Source organism: Chenopodium album, chromosome 14, assembly GCF_948465745.1.
Source record: "Chenopodium album chromosome 14, dcCheAlbu1.1, whole genome shotgun sequence".
NCBI lineage: Eukaryota > Viridiplantae > Streptophyta > Magnoliopsida > Caryophyllales > Amaranthaceae > Chenopodium > Chenopodium album.
In genome coordinates, this window is record NC_137847.1 from 13,099,871 (window position 1) to 13,120,025 (window position 20,155).

At 33.9% G+C, this 20,155-nt stretch overlaps 1 protein-coding gene across 1 annotated transcript; it reads left to right on the forward strand.

The window, feature by feature from the left end:
- The first annotated feature begins 2,324 nt into the window (after nucleotides 1-2,324).
- LOC145578952 (uncharacterized) lies at nucleotides 2,325-19,356 on the forward strand. The gene is made up of 16 exons (XM_081636247.1): nucleotides 2,325-2,540; nucleotides 2,673-2,722; nucleotides 3,910-3,970; nucleotides 6,008-6,103; nucleotides 6,195-6,344; nucleotides 8,574-8,705; nucleotides 11,081-11,208; nucleotides 14,197-14,239; nucleotides 14,603-14,686; nucleotides 15,361-15,402; nucleotides 15,499-15,569; nucleotides 17,642-17,695; nucleotides 17,797-17,902; nucleotides 17,988-18,056; nucleotides 18,415-18,558; nucleotides 18,938-19,356. The coding sequence occupies exons 1-16, from the start codon at nucleotides 2,352-2,354 to the stop codon at nucleotides 19,079-19,081; spliced, it is 1,563 nt and encodes a 520-aa protein (XP_081492373.1). The 5' UTR covers nucleotides 2,325-2,351; the 3' UTR covers nucleotides 19,082-19,356.
- The last annotated feature ends 799 nt before the right edge of the window (nucleotides 19,357-20,155 follow it).

Sequence of the window (20,155 nt, forward strand, 5' to 3'; positions counted from 1 at the left end):
TGTTTATTTTTATAGTGCGGGATCAGCTAAAAAATTGCGGTGAAAAAAGTCAAACATAATTTGTTTTTTAAAGTTAAGGCTGGGCTTCATATAAATAATGGGCCCTCAAAGTTTGAGGCCCTGTGCTAAGGATCTGTTTGCACAAGCCCTTAGCCGCCCCTAGATTAGGTTTGCCTCAACCAACACTTTTATTTTATTTTATTTTTTTAAACAACCCAATACTTTATGTTAAGGAACATATTAGTATTTCATTTGATAATATTTTTGGAAAAATGGAAACTAATAATCCCACCTTTACCATTTTTGCTCAAAACAATTCCACCTTCAAATAATCTGGAAATAATCTCACCTTTAACCCATATTTGCTCAAAACAAGCTTTTTACTAGTTTTTAAAATTGGTAACCTGTTTTAGAAGGTGACTTGCCACGTGTCACCTTTTAATTGGTTTTTGTTATTAATTTAAAAGACTAGAAAATAAATGAATCCCTCTTTGCCCTCCCCTCCCCCGCCGGAACCAGCCGCCGTCCCCTTGCCGAAGCTAACCCATTAAAGATGTTGAGCATACTCTGTGTTATTCTCCATTAAAGTGGCATGTCAGCTTTCTCTCCTCCATTTAAGCGGCTTAAAAGTGGTTCATTTTAGGTTAGGGTTGGAGTGCAGGTAGGAGTTCAGTTTGGGTGGTGCTTCACGGGGTGTTGGGTGAGAGGGGGTAGGCTTTGTGTGGGTTTTGTCGGCAATCGTCGAGTCAAAGATCACAAAATTTCCACGCTTCTTCACGCACTATGCTGGATCTTTCTTCTTCATATACAATTTCTCCTTTTATTTTTTAAAATTATTTAGTAAAGTAATTTTTATGATTTCATTTTCTGCCATAGTTATTGATTTTATTGAAATTGAATGTTAATGTTTTTAATTTTGATTTTGATTTTAGCTTTGTTAAACTAGATAGATTTTGAGTTCATACTTTGTGGTATTACCATTGCGAGAACTCCGGTGGCAACAATTCACTCAATTCCATCCACAAATTGACGCGAGAGGAGAAGCAAAGCAGTGGAGGATGTCGCGTGGGTGGCTGGGTTGTCGAACTTAGGAGGTTAATGTGTGGCTGGGTGGTAGGTTTAGGGGGTTCATGGTCAAGTGAGAGGGAGTGTGGTTAGGAGTTTCAGGGTGGAGGTCTGGTGGTGGTTATGGAGGTTTGATGGTGGTGATTATGGTGGAGTTATTATTAATGGTTAGGGAGGTGGGAGATAGAAGGAGAAATTTAAAAAATTATAATTAAATAAAAAAAATTAACCTGTTAAATAGGTTGTAGGTAAAAAAGATCATTTTGAGCATATCAGGGTTAAAGGTGGAATTATTTCCACATTATTCGAAGGTGGGATTGTTTTGAGCATAAATGATAAAGGTGGGATTATTAATTTCCATTATTCCTAATATTTTCTCTTACGAAATCTATTCACTATTACTAAAACAAAATATTATGACATCATTAAGGGACACATGTCAATTTCTTATTAAAAATTTTCCCGCCTAAACTATTTTTGACATCATCCTTTTTTTTTCCTCCTATATTTCAAAATTAAATAAATACAGTGCTTCTTTCAAAATTAATTAATAAGATTATGATTTTTTTTTTGAATATAAAATTGACAACTATTTAAACAAATAATGGCTATATTAATCCGTGCAACGCACGTAACTAAACTAGTTTGATAATATTTCGTTAGATTAACTCAATTAGATGAACTGAACATAGCTCGTCAAAGAAAAAGGGAAAATTTGCAAATTGCAGCCATTTAAAAAAAAAATACAAATTATAGTCCAAAAGTTCATATAAATTGTAAATTGCAACCCGATTCAACTTTTTCATCGGTTTACAAATCGAAAAATCTTCTATTAAGATTTTAGGGGCCATTTTAGCTCTTAGGGTTCGAATTGAGCTCGAAATTAGCAAAAAAATAACGCAAGTGCCTCGTTTTGCGTAGTAAAAATGTGTCAATTTGTGGAAAACTGTAAAAATGAGACACCTACGTTATTTTTTGCTAATTCAGAGCTCAATTCGGGTCCTTAAGGCCTAAAATGACCCCTAAAACCTTAAACGAAGATTTTTCGACATGTAAACCGATGAAAAAGTTGAATTGGGCTGCAATTTACAATTTATACAAACTTTTGGGGTGCAATTTGCAATTTTTTTTAAATGACTGCAATTTGCAAAATACGAATTTTAAATGGTTGCAATTTGCAAATTTTCCAACAAAAAGCTTTAATAAACCTCACATTAAATTTTTACTTGCTTGTACAAGTCACTATAAAGTGCAATACACTTGTCCTCTTTAAAAACGCCTTGCAAATGGCGGAAGCAAAAGACTCAATTCCAATTCCAATGGCTACTGCAGCGGCAGCAGCTCCGCGCTCTTCTCTCTCTCCTCCCGAAGTTGAAATGCAACTTCACGTAATCAATCGTCAAAAACTCGTCAAATCTCTTCAACAACACCTTGCTGATTCCAATCGTCCAATTCAAGGCATCGTACTCCTTCAGGTATATAATTAATCAATCAATCATTTAATTCTCTTCAATTCTAATTTTTCCCTAATTTTATGTTAATTTATGTATGAGATTGATCAAAATAAGTTTCTGCCATTAATTCGATTGTGTTTTCTGTGTTGTTAGGGTGGAGAAGAGCAGAATCGTTATTGCACCGATCATACTGAACTTTTCCGGTTAATTTACTGATTTTTACTATGGATTAGGTGTATAATTAATTTTCTTATTATGTTTTTCTTCGTATTTCGACCGTTCTGTATTAATTTCATCATTTGGAGTGTCATGAACTCATAATTGTCCATGCACAAGTTGGTTAAGGGGTGATACTCGAGACCAAATCCCGTCTACATCATTCGCCCTTGTGACTCTCTCTTCCAAAAATTGATATTTTAATAATTAATGGTATATAGAGAGGTGAATCTAACAAGATCACTAGTAATTATATTTTACACATAATCAACAAAAGATCAAGATGGTGAATGATGAGTATGTGAATAGTGTAAAAGTTCAAATGATGCAATTAACAAATATGAATTTATAAGTTGTGCTAAATGTATGGGATGAAGATAAACCTATCAATTTATGATTGGTGCGGAAATGTGGATGTTCTTACCTTTTATTGCTAGTGGTGCTGGATATCCGACTAGATGATTGCAGAATTTATATTAGCAGTTGCACTGCGAAGTTTTTGTGTCAATATTGTCAATTTGGGTCTGTAGGATGTCATGAAATTTTTGCTTAAATATTTTGATTTTCGGAGCTTTTAACAGCCAGCAAAAAGTAAATTCTGTTCGCTGTTTAAGCAAAAGTGTTCAAGTGTAAAACTGCTCTTGGGAATGAGTTAGTCCTGCATAATTTGACTTATACCAGTAATTTTTTTTTTTCCCCTCTCCTGTTGCTCAATGTTAAAATGTTAAGTTGACTTGATGAAATTCTGGGTTCACTGTAAGAATAAGAAGATGCATCTTTATCTTGTTTCTGTATTTGTTTAAATTCCTCTACTTGACAACAAATTCTCATGACCTGCTCGTTTTTCACTTAAGAATAGCAAGTTTTGTATTTGTTTTTGATAGATTGTTTGGATCACATACATGTGTGGTTCTTTTTGTAATACATTGATATTGGCATTTACATTGTGCTAAGCTTACACTAAGACCCTTAATTTCCAAGAGCAATTCTCAGTTACAGTGTACGACTTTGTTAAATTATATGTGTGCAAATGTGCAATTAAGCTTTCTTGAATCCATCTTAGTAATAAGTCTCTACATTTAGTGCTCCGTTCATCCTTACAATTTGCATGTACAATATAAGAAGTCCTGTTCATAATTCAGATACTAAGTCGGTCTTTGTTTTCTTATGTCAGACAGGAGAGTTATTTTGCTTACTTATTTGGAGTTAGGGAGCCCAGTTTTTATGGAGCTGTTGTAAGTTGTTCTCTCTCTTCCCTCCTCCTTGTTTCTTTTTTCCATACACCTCTCCATGTATCAAATTTTTTTCTTTATGTTAGTTCTTTACATCCTTCATGAGTGGGGCGGGGATGAGGGAGGTTTGGCAGGTGATGGGGAGGGGATGGGGATAATAATTGTTGGGGCGGGGATGGAGGGAGATTTGGTGGGTGATGGGGCGGGGATGGGGATAAAAATTGTACCAGCCACGGTTGATGGATTAGGTTTGGCTTTTAGACTCGCCTCGTCCGCCCTGGCCATCCCCGCAAAAATAATTTATATAAATCCAAGTTAATCATTAAGTCTCATTTTGGGAGTGTTTTCTAAGAGCAGATTATGGCCTTTGGGCATCAATACACTTACGCCAATGATGCTCAATAGGGTAGGAAATGGCTCGTTACGTGTATTAAACACATAAAAAGGCTTAGGCTAGTGGCATGTTGGCACTAAGAAAGGATTGTGTCATTTCTGTCATGGTATCAAGCCTTCATACTGAATTGTGGACTATTAATGACACTTGAAATTAACTCATTGTCTTGGGTGGACTTCAGGCTGCTATGATATACAATAGCTTGATTATCATAAATGGCATTAAATAGGAAGAAGATTATGAATTTTGATTAATAAACTGAATTACAACACTTTTGTATGATAAATCCACTTTCGAGAGGTGGATTCTCTCACAATTTAGCCTTCTAAAGTTAATCCAAAACATTCAACCATATTAAACATGCTTATCTCTCTCTTATTAGTTCTATTTATAAGGTATTTCCCTTACAAATTAACTATCTCCTAACAACATTATTATAACTCTAATCCCTAAGTTGCCCTTCTTCCCTAATATCAGTTCATTGCACAAGCAAGGGAATAGTAGTGTTAGGATTTGTTATCTTCACTTGAAATAAGGTGATCTGGTCTGATTATAATAAGGTATTGACTGGTCTGAATTTTAATTTGGTGTTGCCATTTTTTTTAATTACTGGTGTGATGTGATGGACTTATTTGACTAAACTTTTGACCATATTTTTACACTAATCTATAAGGAAAATTAAAATATCAAATTGGATCTTGTTAGATTCATTTCATCATGTACTTCTCACATATGTAATTTTTATAATATTTTAAAGACGCAATTAAAGATATATATTAAGCAACAAGTAAACGAGATTTAAAAGGCTTGACTGGTCTGATCTGAAAATTTCTGGTCTAAGTTGATTCTGACAAGAATAAGTAACAAGTATCTGAAATACAAGTCCGTATTGGTTCAATTCTAGGTGATTGATGAAGGGCTGGAGGTGTGTGTGATAATGGTCTATTAGATGAAGCTGCTGGCAGCAGTGATTTACTTAGGAAGTCTCAACATGGCTGCAAAGGCGTCATAATAAAACACATATAAATAGGAAGGAAAGCAAACTGGTTCACCAATAGATGGAGAAAGCATGCCTCCGCATTGATTTTTATTTTAGTACACCATCAAATTCCTTATTTTGGGACACCTGTGTTTCCTTTTTTTTTTTTTCCTCCTAATGATATACAGAGTAATACTACTCTTGGGTGGTATCCTGATTTTTGAATGAAGATGAGAAAGCAATTCCGCACTTGTTGACATTCCAACTATCACCTTTCAGTGCATTAAGCTTCGAAATCAAAGTTAATAAGATTTATAGTGTGCTTGGTTATTTGTAGATGAAGATTCAAGACAACAAGATTCATTTTAATTTTGACATTCATTTACTTTTATTGGTAGAAATTGTTGTAGGATCTCACTTTTTTTTTTCTTCTTGCATTATCAATCTTAATGATCAATTGATCATTATTCATTATTATGACTATTCCTATCATATACAATTGTTTGGACTTGCTTGCAAATGCGTTGTTTTTCCTTTATTCATTTTTATTTGTAACTTTTCTCAAAAAAAAAAAAAAAAAAAAAAAAAAATCATTTGTAACTCATAACAAGTTAGTTTAGTTAGCTTTTCTGTTGATACTAATACTTGATCATATTTGATTGGCAAGGATGTTGCCACAGGAAAATCTATCTTGTTTGCTCCACGTCTCCCAGCAGAATATGCTGTTTGGCTAGGGCAGATCAAACCACTATCGCATTTTACGGTGAGAGCTTATGATTTTATCATTCTATTACACCTTTGGTTTTTACTATTCATGTCTTTGCTCATATCTTCTCGGTTTTGATCTTTTGCAGGAAAGGTACAAGGTTGACATGGTCTGTTATGTGGACGAGATGGAAGAAGTTTTGCACAGTCTATACAAGGGAGAAGATAAGTCTTTGCTGTTTCTGTTGCATGGGCTTAATACAGACAGTGGCAATTTCTCAAAACCAGCAGATTTTAAGGTGTCTATTATATCCCCCTCTTCCCCCATATTTGGCTGTTTCACATAGTTAGACCCCCTTGAAACTTGCATGATTGGTTACCTCAAAAAAAGAAACTAGCATGAATAATCCAAACCTTTCGAAATATTCTACAGTAGTTGACTTAGAATAGCACCAACAACATTTTCATTAAACTCTTGATGACAGCCTTTATTCTATTGCATTGAACTGTAAGGTTGAAATAGACCAAACTCTCATACCATTGAACCTCAAACAACTACTTGCAGACTGTTAAAAAAGACGATAAAGTTGCAAATTTAATTCACTGATAACCACGGGGGGAATTTTGGGACTAAATAGTATTTTGGATGTACATTCTTCTTGTAGGATATGATGACACTAAATACCTTGACATTCAACTTTCCATTAAGGCTCTGTTCTCCTCATCTTATTTTCACTTTTTTGAGTTTAATAAATTCATATATAAAAAAGGCTAACAAGTTCAAATACATTAAGGTAAGGGGATATGAGTTCTGTTCTAATAAGACCCAATTTTCAATAAGATAAGATAAGTGCTAATTACTTTAGATACTATAAACGCTAATAAGTTCTATTAAGATAAAATAAGCTAATATCAATGAAATTCTGAAGTAAAAAGGAAAATTCAAGACTATTATTTATTTATTTTTCTTTTCTTTTTTGCACCTATGAAGTTAAATACTCTCTTCGTTACTAAATTATTGCCTCGTTTCCTTATTTGTTAGCAGGTCCCAACAATGTCTAATTAATTTCCTATCCCACGTGCAAATGAACAAAATTACCTACTCATTTAAAATTGTGAAAGAAGGGGTTGATCAAGTCCTATATAAGCCTAGTGTTTGGTACATGTGATCACCTTCGTGTTGTTTATCTACTTTCTCTGTTCCTTTTTTTACTTATCACACTCGTTATTGCATAGCTTTAACCATCAATCCTTGTTTCTTAATAAATAAAAATTATAAAAAAAAAAAAAAGATTTTATTATAGTAAGGCATTTCTAAAAAGATCCCATTTAATTTTTTTCTTAACATTCAAATCTCAAAAATGGTCAAAGGAGAGTTTGTGAATAGTGCAATAGTCAAACTCGGTCAAGTATAAAGGAATTGAGGAAGTATAAAGAACGCAGGAAGTACTTAGGGCTAATTAGCAGAATTGTTTGAAGAAAAAAGATAAAAAAGGATAAATTTGTCAAGAAGTTGGATTTACATAGTTATGTAGCTCCTTATATTTTATGCTTGTTGCCGAGAAACACAATCTTGGGTAAGGCTTTACGAGGCTTTCTAGCTTTTGGTTCGCTTATCAGCACTAAATTCCAATGTTTTATTAGGGTTCATATTCATCAATCTGTATTAGGCTTGATAACGATTAAGTGAATTTGATAGGGAATTTGATAGTTTACTAACTACCTTAGGTCATGTTTTGCTCACATTACTTCCAACTTTTTTTTTAATTTTTTTTTTTAAATGTCCTATTAAGGGTTAATAAGTTTAGATAAGCTAAGTTCAAGGAATATAAAGGCTACCCAGTTCAAGTCATAGCTAAATTAAATTCTAACAAGTTCATATAAGTCCAGTTAAGTTCAAATTAATTTAGTTATCTGAAAATCAAGTGAATAGAATACACCCTTAGTAGCTAAAAGGGGTTATTGGTTCAAGAATCTCATTATTATATGTAGATAGTTTACACTTAATTCATTTGCTCATTTAATCAAAACATGTTTTCCTTTCAACACTTCAATTGTGGCTATAAATAATAATGTATTTAATAAATACATTATTAGACCTAGAGTTCTGCATTTTATGAGTTTAATTGATTTCTGCTCCTGAATTTGTTACACATTACTAGAACATGACACATTCCTAGCAACTCTTAAGCTCAACTGAATTGGTATGCCAATTGGTGCTCAATTCTAAAATTGAATGCTGCATTCGATCAATAATTCCACTACCTTGTTGAGGTCTATTAAGAGAAACAATTCCATATGTTAGTGTTAGGACAGTGCTACCTGGAATGTGTTACAGTATGGGTTAGAATTATCTTATTTCTGATGTTTGCATTATCAAAGCTGTCTTTCAGATTGTCAATGTTATTTGATCTGGCATGATGCTGAAATCAAATTGTTGTTTTGAAAATCAGAATTTTATGTTTTGAGTACTTTTGACTGCTTTATATACTAGCAAGTTTTTGATAGGTATATTCTTTACTTGTCAGGGGATTGAGAATTTCAAAACGGATCTAAGTACTTTGCATCCTGTATTGACCGAGTGCCGTGTTCTAAAGTCAAAGATGGAGCTTGACATTATCCAATATGCAAATGATATAAGCTCAGAGGCTCATGTCGAGGTATTGTTTTATCAGAGATATACATGTTTTGTCTCTGGAGGTTGCTATGCTTTTTGATCCTCTCTGGATGAAATCTTTTTGTAATGCAAAAAGAAAAAAAAAAAAAAATGATCAATGAATATAATCTAAGATAAAAATGTATGAAACCTTTGATGTATTAATGTATAATTTATTAGTTTTGGGAGTTGTTTTTATTTATTTGGATCATACTGGCTCGAGTCCTTCAAGATAGGCTGATCTTTGGTCTCAAGGACCAAAAAAATGAGGTGCTCTAAGCAATTTGTCTTTTTTGGCATGTTCAATAGGTTCTTATTCTTCAAGCATTAGTTTAATGCATCTACGCCTACTTAACCTTTGGAAGGATATACTGTGTGTGTCAACTCTTGGCCCCTGAAGACAAGTTTGGAGCATAAATAGTTTCAAGTTGGCATTGCAAAGTTCTGTTTTGCCTTCAAAATACTACTCATGGATAGGTTTGTTATATGATAATATTCATGGGTTGATGATCAAAATCTGATTACAGCTTGGATATGATATTCTTCATGACTTGTTACTCCTCTTTTCATAATGATGGGTTAAGGTTTATTACTAAATGGATATGGTACTTCATGGGTAGAACCGTAGAACGGTAGAAGAAGATTGGGTCTTTAAGTTGAGATACTGAAAAAAAAAGCAGAAGAAACAGGTAGGAAAGTGTATAAAAGCTAAGAGTAGAAGATTTAGATGATTATCTGGCAAGTTGATGAACTGGACTGAAGATTATTATAGGGAAGACAGCAAATTAGGGGAAATGGATGATTGATTGTAGTGTAAATGCAATTATATCATCAATAATGGTGTTGCAAGCTTAGAACCCCAGGCCTTTGAATGGCTGGATACTCCAAACTACAAACTTAAGCGAAGCAAAATAAACTTCTAAATTCTCTGCTTTATTTCTCTAATCTCCTTTATATATAACATTTCTAACTTTCTTTCCCTTTTCACCTTTAACTAACTCTTTCGCCTTTTCCCCCAAGCTAGCCTAATAGTGCAAAACAAAACTACCCTTTTCTCCTAGGCTAGTTTATTACAGAAAGAATGAGGAGTGAGCAAATTTGTACAAAATATAATTCCCAGGTATCTTATTCTGTTAAATTTAGTCAGCAAAGCATATCATATTCTCTGTAGTAAGTTGACTATTTATAATCTGCAAACTTCTAAAATAGATGGTTGTTGACAAGTAGGAGTGTAGGACTATATAGACTTTGGGAGGCAAATCAAGCAAGCAAGGACCTTGTGTATGGCCCTAGTTTGGTCCAATTCGGTCTAGTTTTGAATTGGTGAATGGCCCTAGTTATGGGCAAGGCATTAAAGTAGGTCTTTTTAGATAATGAAAATTATAATCCCTCCTAGTTTTTTCTCTTATCAAGACATATTGTATTAGGTGTGATTTGGGAGTATGGTTATCAATAATTATAATAAGAAAAAGATGGGTGTGATGGGAGATAGTGGAGTATTTTAATTGAATGAAAGAGAGTGTGGGATTTTAACTTTTAGTAGTTGGTCCTTGCCAAAAACAGAATGGGGCAAACTAAGTTGGGACAAATGAAAAAGGAAAATTGGCAAAATAAAGTGGGACTACATAGGGACTATGTTTGTTTAGGAATTCCAGTTCATGTATTTGGCGTTTTAAAGAATCTAAAGATCCTTTCCGCTTTCTTAATGATTTCTGTATGAAGAATGAAGTAATTTCCTTGTCCAATATTATACATAAACTCTATATACAATGGTTATTAAATTATATTTGACAATTTTTAAATAATTAACTCTGTATTATTATACAATTCATCAAATGAACTTTCTCATTTGGCTGGATTTTCTAAAAGTTTTTCTCAAAGCTGAATTGTTTAAAGTTTTGATATAATCCTAATCAGGAAGTTATAGCTTTATAGGGAGTATGTGAAAAATAAACTGAATACAAGAAAAAAGTAATACAATACCTTTGATGAGAAGGAAGAACTGTTGTAAAAAATATAACGTAAGGAATTTGCATTCTCAAAATATCTGAAGCAAGTTTGAATTCAGCATGAGCGAGTATTTCATGTATGTACTTTTAGTCTAGAAACTCTGCTGGGATTTACTATTCCCCCCCTTTCTTTTTCCTTAAATTTATTTTAATAACCTTTTCCTTTTTTTTTTTTGGTCTTTATACTTGTTTCTTGTATTTGGTTGCTGCATTTACCTTCTGTCATACTTATGGGCTTGAACTACAGAAGTTCAAGCAATCCTATCTATTATGCTACCTATTGGATACTTTTTATATTCTCATTCTTTAGGGATAAAATATTTCTTAATTTTATTGCTTGTAATATTATTATGACGATGTTGGCTGGCAGGTAATGAGAAATACAAATGTTGGGATGAAAGAATACCAATTGGAAAGCTTGTTCCTTCATCACACATATATGTATGGTGGCTGTAGGCACTGCTCATACACCTGTATTTGTGCCACAGGCGATAATAGGTATTGCTTTCATTTATCACTCTAGATCTTTTCTATGGATAAAATGTATTGAAATATTAGACTGTTATCCTATTTTGTGGTTTATACTTTTGCCCCTGTAAGCTTTTAATTAGCTTTTATTATCTCCATTTGGTCTTTCATTGCTGTGTGAAGAACTTCGAATAGTTGCTTTGAAATTTTCTTTGGTGGAAAACCTATCTTCAATGTGTGGGATTTAGGGTTTCTACTGCTACTGGCTTTTTCTTTTTCAATTGCTCAACTCTATAAAATTAGTGAATCTCTTTTGCTCTTAAAAATCAGGTCATCACTTCTGTCATTTTCTTTATCTTCGTTTGTATGGAACCAAAGGTCCTTAGAAATTCAAGGGTATTGCTTGTTGGACTTGTTTGAGAAAGATAAATGGTATTGTACTCCCTCCGTTTTTAAATACTTGCTCCACTTTCTTTTTTCGGCCGTTTTTAAATACTTGCTCCATTTCTTTATTTGGAAATCTTTTACAATATTTAATTAATTTCTCTCACCTAGTGGACCCACCATCAATATATTTTATTAATTTCATGTTCTCTCTCATTCAATTCTCTCCACTACTTTTTCTTTTTACAATTTTTTATTCTTCCACCTACCCCACTACCTCCATATTTTATTATATTCTCAAATTTCTCCTAAAACTCCGCGCATGGAGAAATGGAGCAAGTATTTAAAAACGGACGGAGTAGATTCAAAGGTCGATTCATGACATTTTCTTGTATGTTAATTGTGGAAATATTTGGAACCAATCTGACAGTAGTGTGTCAATTGAAAAAAAAATAGATTTAATTCACTACTAAATTCTTGATACATATATGTGGATAAGAGACATGTAGCAGAATATTCTGTTCTGACTACATTCCTTTGGATAACTTAATCTTTATTGTGAGGGTGTTGTGGGTTTGTTTCTGGATATCTTGGTGCAATTAGTGCTAATTATATTTTCTTTGATTTACTTTTTTTTTTTTTTTTGAATAGCAAAAATATTTCATTGATTAAAAGTCATACGACATCTACAATAGATATTCGACGTTAACAAATATATAAGATATTGAATCAAATAAAATTTTCCTTCATAAAAACTACGCTCGTCGAGTAGATCTTGCACCGTGGAACATCTCCTGCTTATATCGCTGGAAAATACAGCCTTGTTGGAGAGACAATCTAACGATCCTTTGTAGCTGTGAGAATTTTTTCTTCCTGATTCATTTGTCTGTATTCGAAAACTTGATAACTTTTTCACCAATGAAATAATTTCACGACAGTCCATTATATCTAATATCATGGATTCTAAACTAAGAGTTTTCTCCCCAGAAAAGAGGAGATAAACCTTGTCTTTCGAAGGAGGTCGAAAAACCCTTGTCTTTCGAAGGAGATCGGAAACCGTCTCTTTCGAGGCAGAAAATTTCCTCCCAAAAGGAGGAAGCATTATTATAAAACCTAAAAAAACTTTAAAGAAACAAGGATTGGGGCTTTCCACCGGTTAAAACCGATGGAAGCCTCTTCAAAATTCAACAATGGAGGCTAGAGTTTTGGAAAGAGGAAGGAGGAGAGAGGAGAGGGGAAAAAAAAAAAAGTATTTCTTTGGTTTACTTAAGGGGAGCATATAGTGATGATATTTTCAAAGAACTGAAGCACTCTGTGAACTCGAGTGGCTACTCTGGCCTCTTGACAGCTTGAAATTTCCATTAATGGGATGAAGTTTCTACATGACATTGGTATAATCATCAGTAAAATGACATTTTGTAACTAATTTTATTAATGTGATAAAAACTTTGGCCAGCTACCCTGAATAAACAACTGATTTGTCCTTACCTATTGATGGAACCTTGGTGAATCAGAAATATAGATTTCTACAATTAGATCCAGTGCTTTGTATGGCAAGCTCGTCTCTATTTCAATTGGAGTTACTCATCCATGTAAGCCTAGCACTATTCTTAGAAAAGCGTTGGGTGTTTGTTTACATTCATATGTTAGTAATGAGTCTAAATCTGAGTTGCTCTATTGTTCAGTATCTTTATCCCTCTCATATACGAGAGTTAAGTTAGTTTTCTTCAAATATCTGTCAAAAGCAAGTCAAAACCACATAATAAAAGTCTCAAGTACTTTGCGTCATCATTTCAACTTCAGTCTTTTGTTGGCTCATCTGCTTAGTTTATTATTTGTGTTTGCTCATGGATAAGGTTAGGAGTGCATCACCTACTCTTAGCTGTAATCCTTCCAAAAGCTGCACAGATAGTGACTCAATATCAAGTAAACACTCAGGACTGCGTTGCATCATTGCATATATAAATTGTGTTTCTTGTTGTAGTTTACTTATTTTCCTTGAAACTTAGACCAAAGAAAATGACATAACAATTATAGAAGGAATTGGATATAAATTTTACTGCCTAGTAAAGTGCACATGTCGTCTTTAAAATGTAACTTAGATATTTTTTCACTCGAGTGGTATATGTTGATATATACTTAGAATCAATGATCGAGCAAGTGAGCTTTAGCTCACTAGTTAGCTCGTAGACGAATGACACTCCATAGGGTCTATCGCTCGAAGTTAGTTTCGGTGCGCAGTTGGCGAGCTATTGCTTGCGGCGAACAGCTAGAGTTTGGGCGTGCACTAGTGTCAAAGTTGCCTGCACTGGGAGCTGCGCGTGCAGGTCGCTTGCGATTCTTAGCCTTGTATGCTTGACTAATGTTCTTGGGCTCCGGTTTCTGTTTGGGCCTTAGTGTTTTCTGAATTTTGTTTTCGAGAGTACTATATAAACATTCCTAGCTGTCATGATGTTTATTATCCATCATTCAATCTGTACTCTGTATTTTTCCTCAATAACAATAAAACTTTCCTCTTGCCTGCCTGTGGATGTAACCAACTCATTGTTGGTGAACCACGTAATTCTATGTTCTTTTGTTTGTCGTTTTTCATTATATTTCTTGCATCCGTTATAACAGTATATGTTCCTGCAGTTCAGTTCTTCACTATGGGCATGCTGCGGCTCCAAATGATAGGGTATGTTGGATCTAGCAACTCAAGTCTCTTAATAAACCAATGTTGTCAGTTTTCCATTGTAATTGCGCTAAAAAGCTGCTATGAGTTAAAAGAGGGCTCCTTAGGGAAAGATTTAACCATGTATATACAGGATGGATTGATGGAATGAGATTTTTTTTTTTTTTTTTTTAAAAATTAAATTTTTAAAATTAGATGTGTATACGTTTAATATGGAGTATGAAGAAAGCTTTAAACTATTAAAATAGGGAAGAGAGAGAGGATTTAAAACCATTTTACAAGTTGTTTTGAAGGTCTTTTATATTATGTACTCTTTTATGTCACCCTGTTGCATATAGATCTATTCTCACATTTACCTCTCTGCAGACATTTATGGATGGAGATATGGCATTGCTGGATATGGGAGCTGAATATCATTTTTATGGTTCTGATATAACCTGTTCGTTCCCTGTATGTAGCTCCATCAGAAATTCTTTCTAAGTACTAGTTTGCTTATATTGGTGCGTATTATACATGAATGTGCTGAAAGATATGAAAGAAGTTGCTTTCGCGGATATTAGTATTGAAGTTATTTGTTTTATGTGTAAATTGACAAGGGCACAAATTCCACATTCATGCAACGTTCTTCTGGAATGCGGATGATGTATTATTGGCTGTAGTCACCTCTAAACCCTTTGAAAAACGTTATTGTAATGATAGTTGGGGGGACCACACATGAATAGGTGAGAGTGAGACAGAAGGAGAGAGATAGCAGTAGAAAGTGAAAATAGCAGGTTAGAGATGGAGAAAGGAAGAAGAGAAAAAGTAAAAAAAAAACAGAGAAAGATAGATAGCATGTGAGGGAAAAGGTAAGAAGAATAATATTCCAAAAAAAAAATAAAATTAAGAGGAATAAAAATAGGGAATATATTGTATACCAATATAAATATTCTTGGTACCAATGGACTAAGTATTGCCTTGTCAATACTATTAGGTTATTTGGTTCTTGTATTTTACTAAAATTTCTACTTACTTTAGACAAAATATAAGTTTAGCAAAAATAATTGATTTGTCTCACTCTTTATTCAAGTGGTGAAGCTATTTGTCTTCTTACTCTGATTACGGTGCTTGTTGGTTTGCTTCAGGTAAATGGAAAATTTACTGCTGATCAACGTCTTATATACAATGTGAGTTTCTTTTTAAGCTGTATGCTATGATCTTCTGAGTTACAAAGTTGACAACTTTGTTGCTGCATACTCTCAAAATTTTCTTCATATTTGCAGGCTGTCCTTGATGCTCACAATTCTGTCATAGCGGCAATGAAACCTGGAGTAAATTGGATAAATATGCACAAGTATGTCTGAGAGTCCGAGTCCCTTTTTATAGTTATTGCTTTCTGCTGCATTTCTTTTGATGTTTGCATAATTTGTGTCTGTCACTGAGAATTGTTTTCGATAATAGAATGGTTTGAAATTTTTAAAGTGTTTGACAGTCAGTTACTAATATTGGGTGAACTCTGTTCAAGACATGTGCTCTATGAAGTATGTAGATTTTGCTTCAACAAAACATTATATGCTGATGTTTTATAATGCATTAATAGTGTAACTGTAAGGCCCCTAAATCTGAGGAATTTGTATAAAATCATAATTCTATTCAGTTCTCTCCACATCGGCAAACTGAGAGCTTAAGGCTTCTATATCTCAGTATATGCTTACATATTTAAACCCATTCTTCACATATTCTTAAACAATAGTGTGTGCAATCTGTGTACATTCGTCAATTTAATGGACTTGCCAGATAGTATCTCCCTTTTACTTAATTATATGAAGAATATGAACACTTATAGGGCACATTTGTGGCATGCCTTAGACAGTGGAGAGCTTAATTTTGCTCCATGGATTAATGAAGAAATGAAGAATTTCAAGTGATCATCATCATTATTTGATCCCTTAAGATATGCCTAATTATTAATGTGTTATCTTTTTTTTTAAACTCTATGAGCGTCATATCCTCTCATACAATCCCTTCCCCTTCTCCTTCTAGGGTAATAATGGCATCTTTGTCAACCCTTTGTTCTGTCATCCTGCTAACTAATGATGATCTGACTTTTTTTTATTTATTTTTTGAATAATGTTGATCTGACTCTTCATATCAGCTTAGTATTTGTGTGGCTTACTTGACATTAAGATTGGATGTTGGCACTTGGAATCTTGAATTATCAACTTTTCAATAGGATTATACTTGAATTATTTTGGTCTGAATTAAAACATAACTACTTTCCTACTTAGATATCAAATTATCCATGCTTATGTGTCCACATTGTTATGTTGGATGATCTTAGGTGTTTTCCTTATCTTAAAGTTAAGAAATTCCAATACCCGAAGCTGGCATTTTATTTGAGTCAAAGCATTCTAATTCCCTGCTGCAGTGAAACAAAACCGAATTGTCAATTTGCTGGGACTACTGTTACACATGAAGTTCAACTTAAAATGGCTTTATCATCAGATCAAGGATTCCTATCTAGGGTATTTCTCATTTTGAAACTCAAAGATGAAGTAAACAAAAGAAAAGTAAAATTAGAAAGCTCACATTTTCACCAAGTATATTTGCCCTCCCAATATTTTTTTTTTATTATTTATGAAGCAAAAAGAACTATCGACCTGATTGCTGAAGTTCCCACCAAGTTTGGGCCAATAAAACTTATCTGAACTACACAGTTTGTTAGTGCAATGCAGTTCAGAAAGAGTTTTGTTTAAGTCTTGACTGAATTCTTGTAAATAAGCTGTAGTGGGAAGTTTACATTAACCCTTTATCTATACTCTTAACTGAATGAAAATTCATCTATGAATATGTTAGCCTGTATCAAAAATTACTCTTCCTGTATCAAAAATTACTCTTTTTTATTTTAAAAAGAAAAGACCATGGCCCAAATCCAAGTACTCCAAAGCTGAAGAGGCCACTATTAAAAACTCTGTAGATGATAAAATTAATTCAAATGAACAATCATTTCTTTATCTTTTCTTAGTTTTGGGTTTTTTAGTTGTTGACTATATGATGAAGTATTACCTAATTCTGAGCATGCTTTTATTCTCTACTGTACTGCTGTCAGGTGGGACATTTCAATCTTTCTTTAAGGCCAATCAGAGTTGCACTTTCTTGTTGAACTCCCCCCCCCCCCTCTTCTCTCTCTCTCTCTCTCTCTCTCTCTCTCTCTCTCTTGAGAAGGAAATCATTGACCTAGCTTCATGAAATGCTCTGCGTATCACAATGCCAAAATATATAAATTTTCTTTCTGGAAATTGTACTTGCATTTGGAATTATTTCTGTTGGCATGTCTACTTCTATTGGATAAGGTGTTTTCAAAATGCCTTATTTACTTATTGTTTCTTTGTCTTGTGATTTTTGTACTGTGCGTCTTGGTGTCAGACTTGCTGAGAAAGTCATACTTGAGGCTTTAAAGAAAGGGAACATCATCACTGGGTAAGGCAGTGCCTATTGCTCTTTTCATGTCATGCGTAAACTCTTGTTCTCATATTTTTTTCTTCCCTAATTTTTTCTTCCCTAATTTTTTCTTCTTATAGCGATATCCAGGATATGATGGCTCAAAGGCTGGGAGCTGTTTTTATGCCTCATGGTCTTGGTCACTTGTTGGGCATCGACACCCATGATCCAGGGGGCTATCCTAAGGTTTTGGTTGCTCATCCTCTTGATCTTCAATCTTTCTTAGTTGTTGGTGTTTCTGATGTATGGTAACTGTTATGCAAATTTGCAGGGACTGGAGCGTCCAAAAGAACCCGGGTTAAGCTCTCTACGTACAGCTCGAGAACTAAAGGAGGACATGGTTAGCATATGTTTTTTGTTTCATACTTCACTTCACACTTAAACATGTGCATGTAAGGCTTAAATCTTCCAGAAGATGCTACTTCTGGAATGCTCCATAGTCCTTAGCCTAGAGGGTATCCCTTAAAGTCCAAAGCAATATCTTGCATATCCTTTCTTATTGAGAAAAGGGATTTATGCTCTATGCTTTTGGCTGCTATGCCCTGCTGTCATGCATCGTCCTCTTTTCAATTCATTTTATATAATGGTCAGTGCACTATAAATCGTTTATCATTGTTGATGTGTGCTTGTATTGTCTTACACACACAAAATCAGTAAATATAAACAAATAAAGAGCTGATTTGACCAACCTGTTTCAGGTAATTACAGTAGAGCCTGGATGCTACTTCATCAGTGCTTTACTGATTCCAGCAATGGAAAGTTCAGAAACTTCAAGATTCTTCAGTGCTGATGCAGTAAAGAGATTTATGGACTTTGGTGGTGTTCGAATTGAAAGTGATGTGGTATTGTTCAGTTGTCCTATTACTCTTAATATTGTTTACAATTCACTGGTGTTGTGGGTTCTTTTCATGCTTTTCTTTAACTCTGTTGTCATCCATGTTCTTTGTACTTGATTGACAATTCTACATGGCTCCTCAAGGTGCCTGGTTGTTCTTGTCATTTAAGTTAAATGTTTATTTTTATTAATGATCATTTGGTAGACACTCTTCATGTCCTCGTCTAATTATAGTTTTTTTGGTGGAAGCGAGCTTTATTATGGTTGTCCTATATTGTAGTTGTGCATAGATTTGCTTATTATTACTATCACATTTGTTTCCTTTAGCTACATGAATTTGTGGGAGTGAAGGTCTTTTCTAACTTTGTTCCTATTGAATTATTCAGTACGTCACCTCAACTGGCTGCAAGAACATGACCAATGTTCCGCGTGAGACATGGGAGATAGAAGCTGTCATGGCAGGGGCGAAATGGCCAATAGAAAAAGGTCTTAATCATTCACAGAATGGAATTGGTAATTTGCATTCGTGAAGGGGATGCTGAACTTTGCCAACACATACGAGAGGGTAAAAGTTTCAACTTTAGTCTGCAGATAGGTCCTGAAACCTGCAAATGTAGAATGACATAATGTGCTTTACAGTTAGCAGATTGTGTTAGTTTAGACTGTAATTGAAATAAAGTTTCCCAATTCCTAATTGGTTGAGGAGAAGTGTAATGCAGATTCTAGAGAATGCAACTTCCCTAATGTATTAAAGCTCTATTAGGAGTTTTTAATGATATCATCTAGTTCAAAATTCTTGTAGCAAGCTTATGTCAATTATCATTCGCTCGTAAACAAGTTGCTATTATTGGTTTTACACTTCTACTATAGGTCATTGTGTAATTTTGTTTAGAAGTGTTATCCTAATTTTTTAAATGCTTAAACATGTTTGTTGTTATAATAATATATAGATTAGAACATAGTATAACAACGGAATTATAGTATATCACACCTTAATTATATAAATTTTAAGGGAAATTCTCACCGGTAACACTCAACTTCTGTTTTTTCTCAATGGTAGAATGCTAAATTTTGGATTATCATTGGTAATCACTAATTAGTAGTACTAATTTACTGGTAACATTAATGAAACTTTTACCTAATTATTGACTAACCATAGTTTACTAATAACAAAATTACGAACCTATCCTTCTAAAAAATCACTTCCCTCCAAAGTTATATGTTGCTTTCCCTCCTTAATCAATTACCCCTTTATATAAACCCTAACCCCCAATTCTATCGTATTCCGGTATTCCCTGCTCTTCTTCTTCTCAATTTCTCTAAATACTTCAATGGCTAAACAAAATGCGAAATTATCTATTTTCTTCACTTGTTCTTCCAATTTTCGATCTGATTTTGAGTTTAATTTGGTGGATTTCGATCTAATTTGGGTATGAACTACTGGGTTTATGATTTCAGTTTCTGTGAGAATTTGGTCATTTGAACAAATTCGATTGTCTTTTCGAGGCTCAACAACGATTATTGCGCATCCTTTTACTGCTATGTAAATGTAAGAATAAAATCGCAAAAACGTTACCAGGGGATTTATATTTGTCAAACCTCAG

Bases quoted from the DNA above. Each gene is read 5' to 3' on its own strand.
- LOC145578952 (XM_081636247.1), top strand. From the start codon at position 2,352: ATGGCGGAAGCAAAAGACTCAATTCCAATTCCAATGGCTACTGCAGCG. The intron at 2,541-2,672 runs GTATATAATTAA...CTGTGTTGTTAG, and splicing joins AAGGCATCGTACTCCTTCAG to GGTGGAGAAGAGCAGAATCG. The intron at 11,209-14,196 runs GTATTGCTTTCA...ATGTTCCTGCAG, and splicing joins TGTGCCACAGGCGATAATAG to TTCAGTTCTTCACTATGGGC.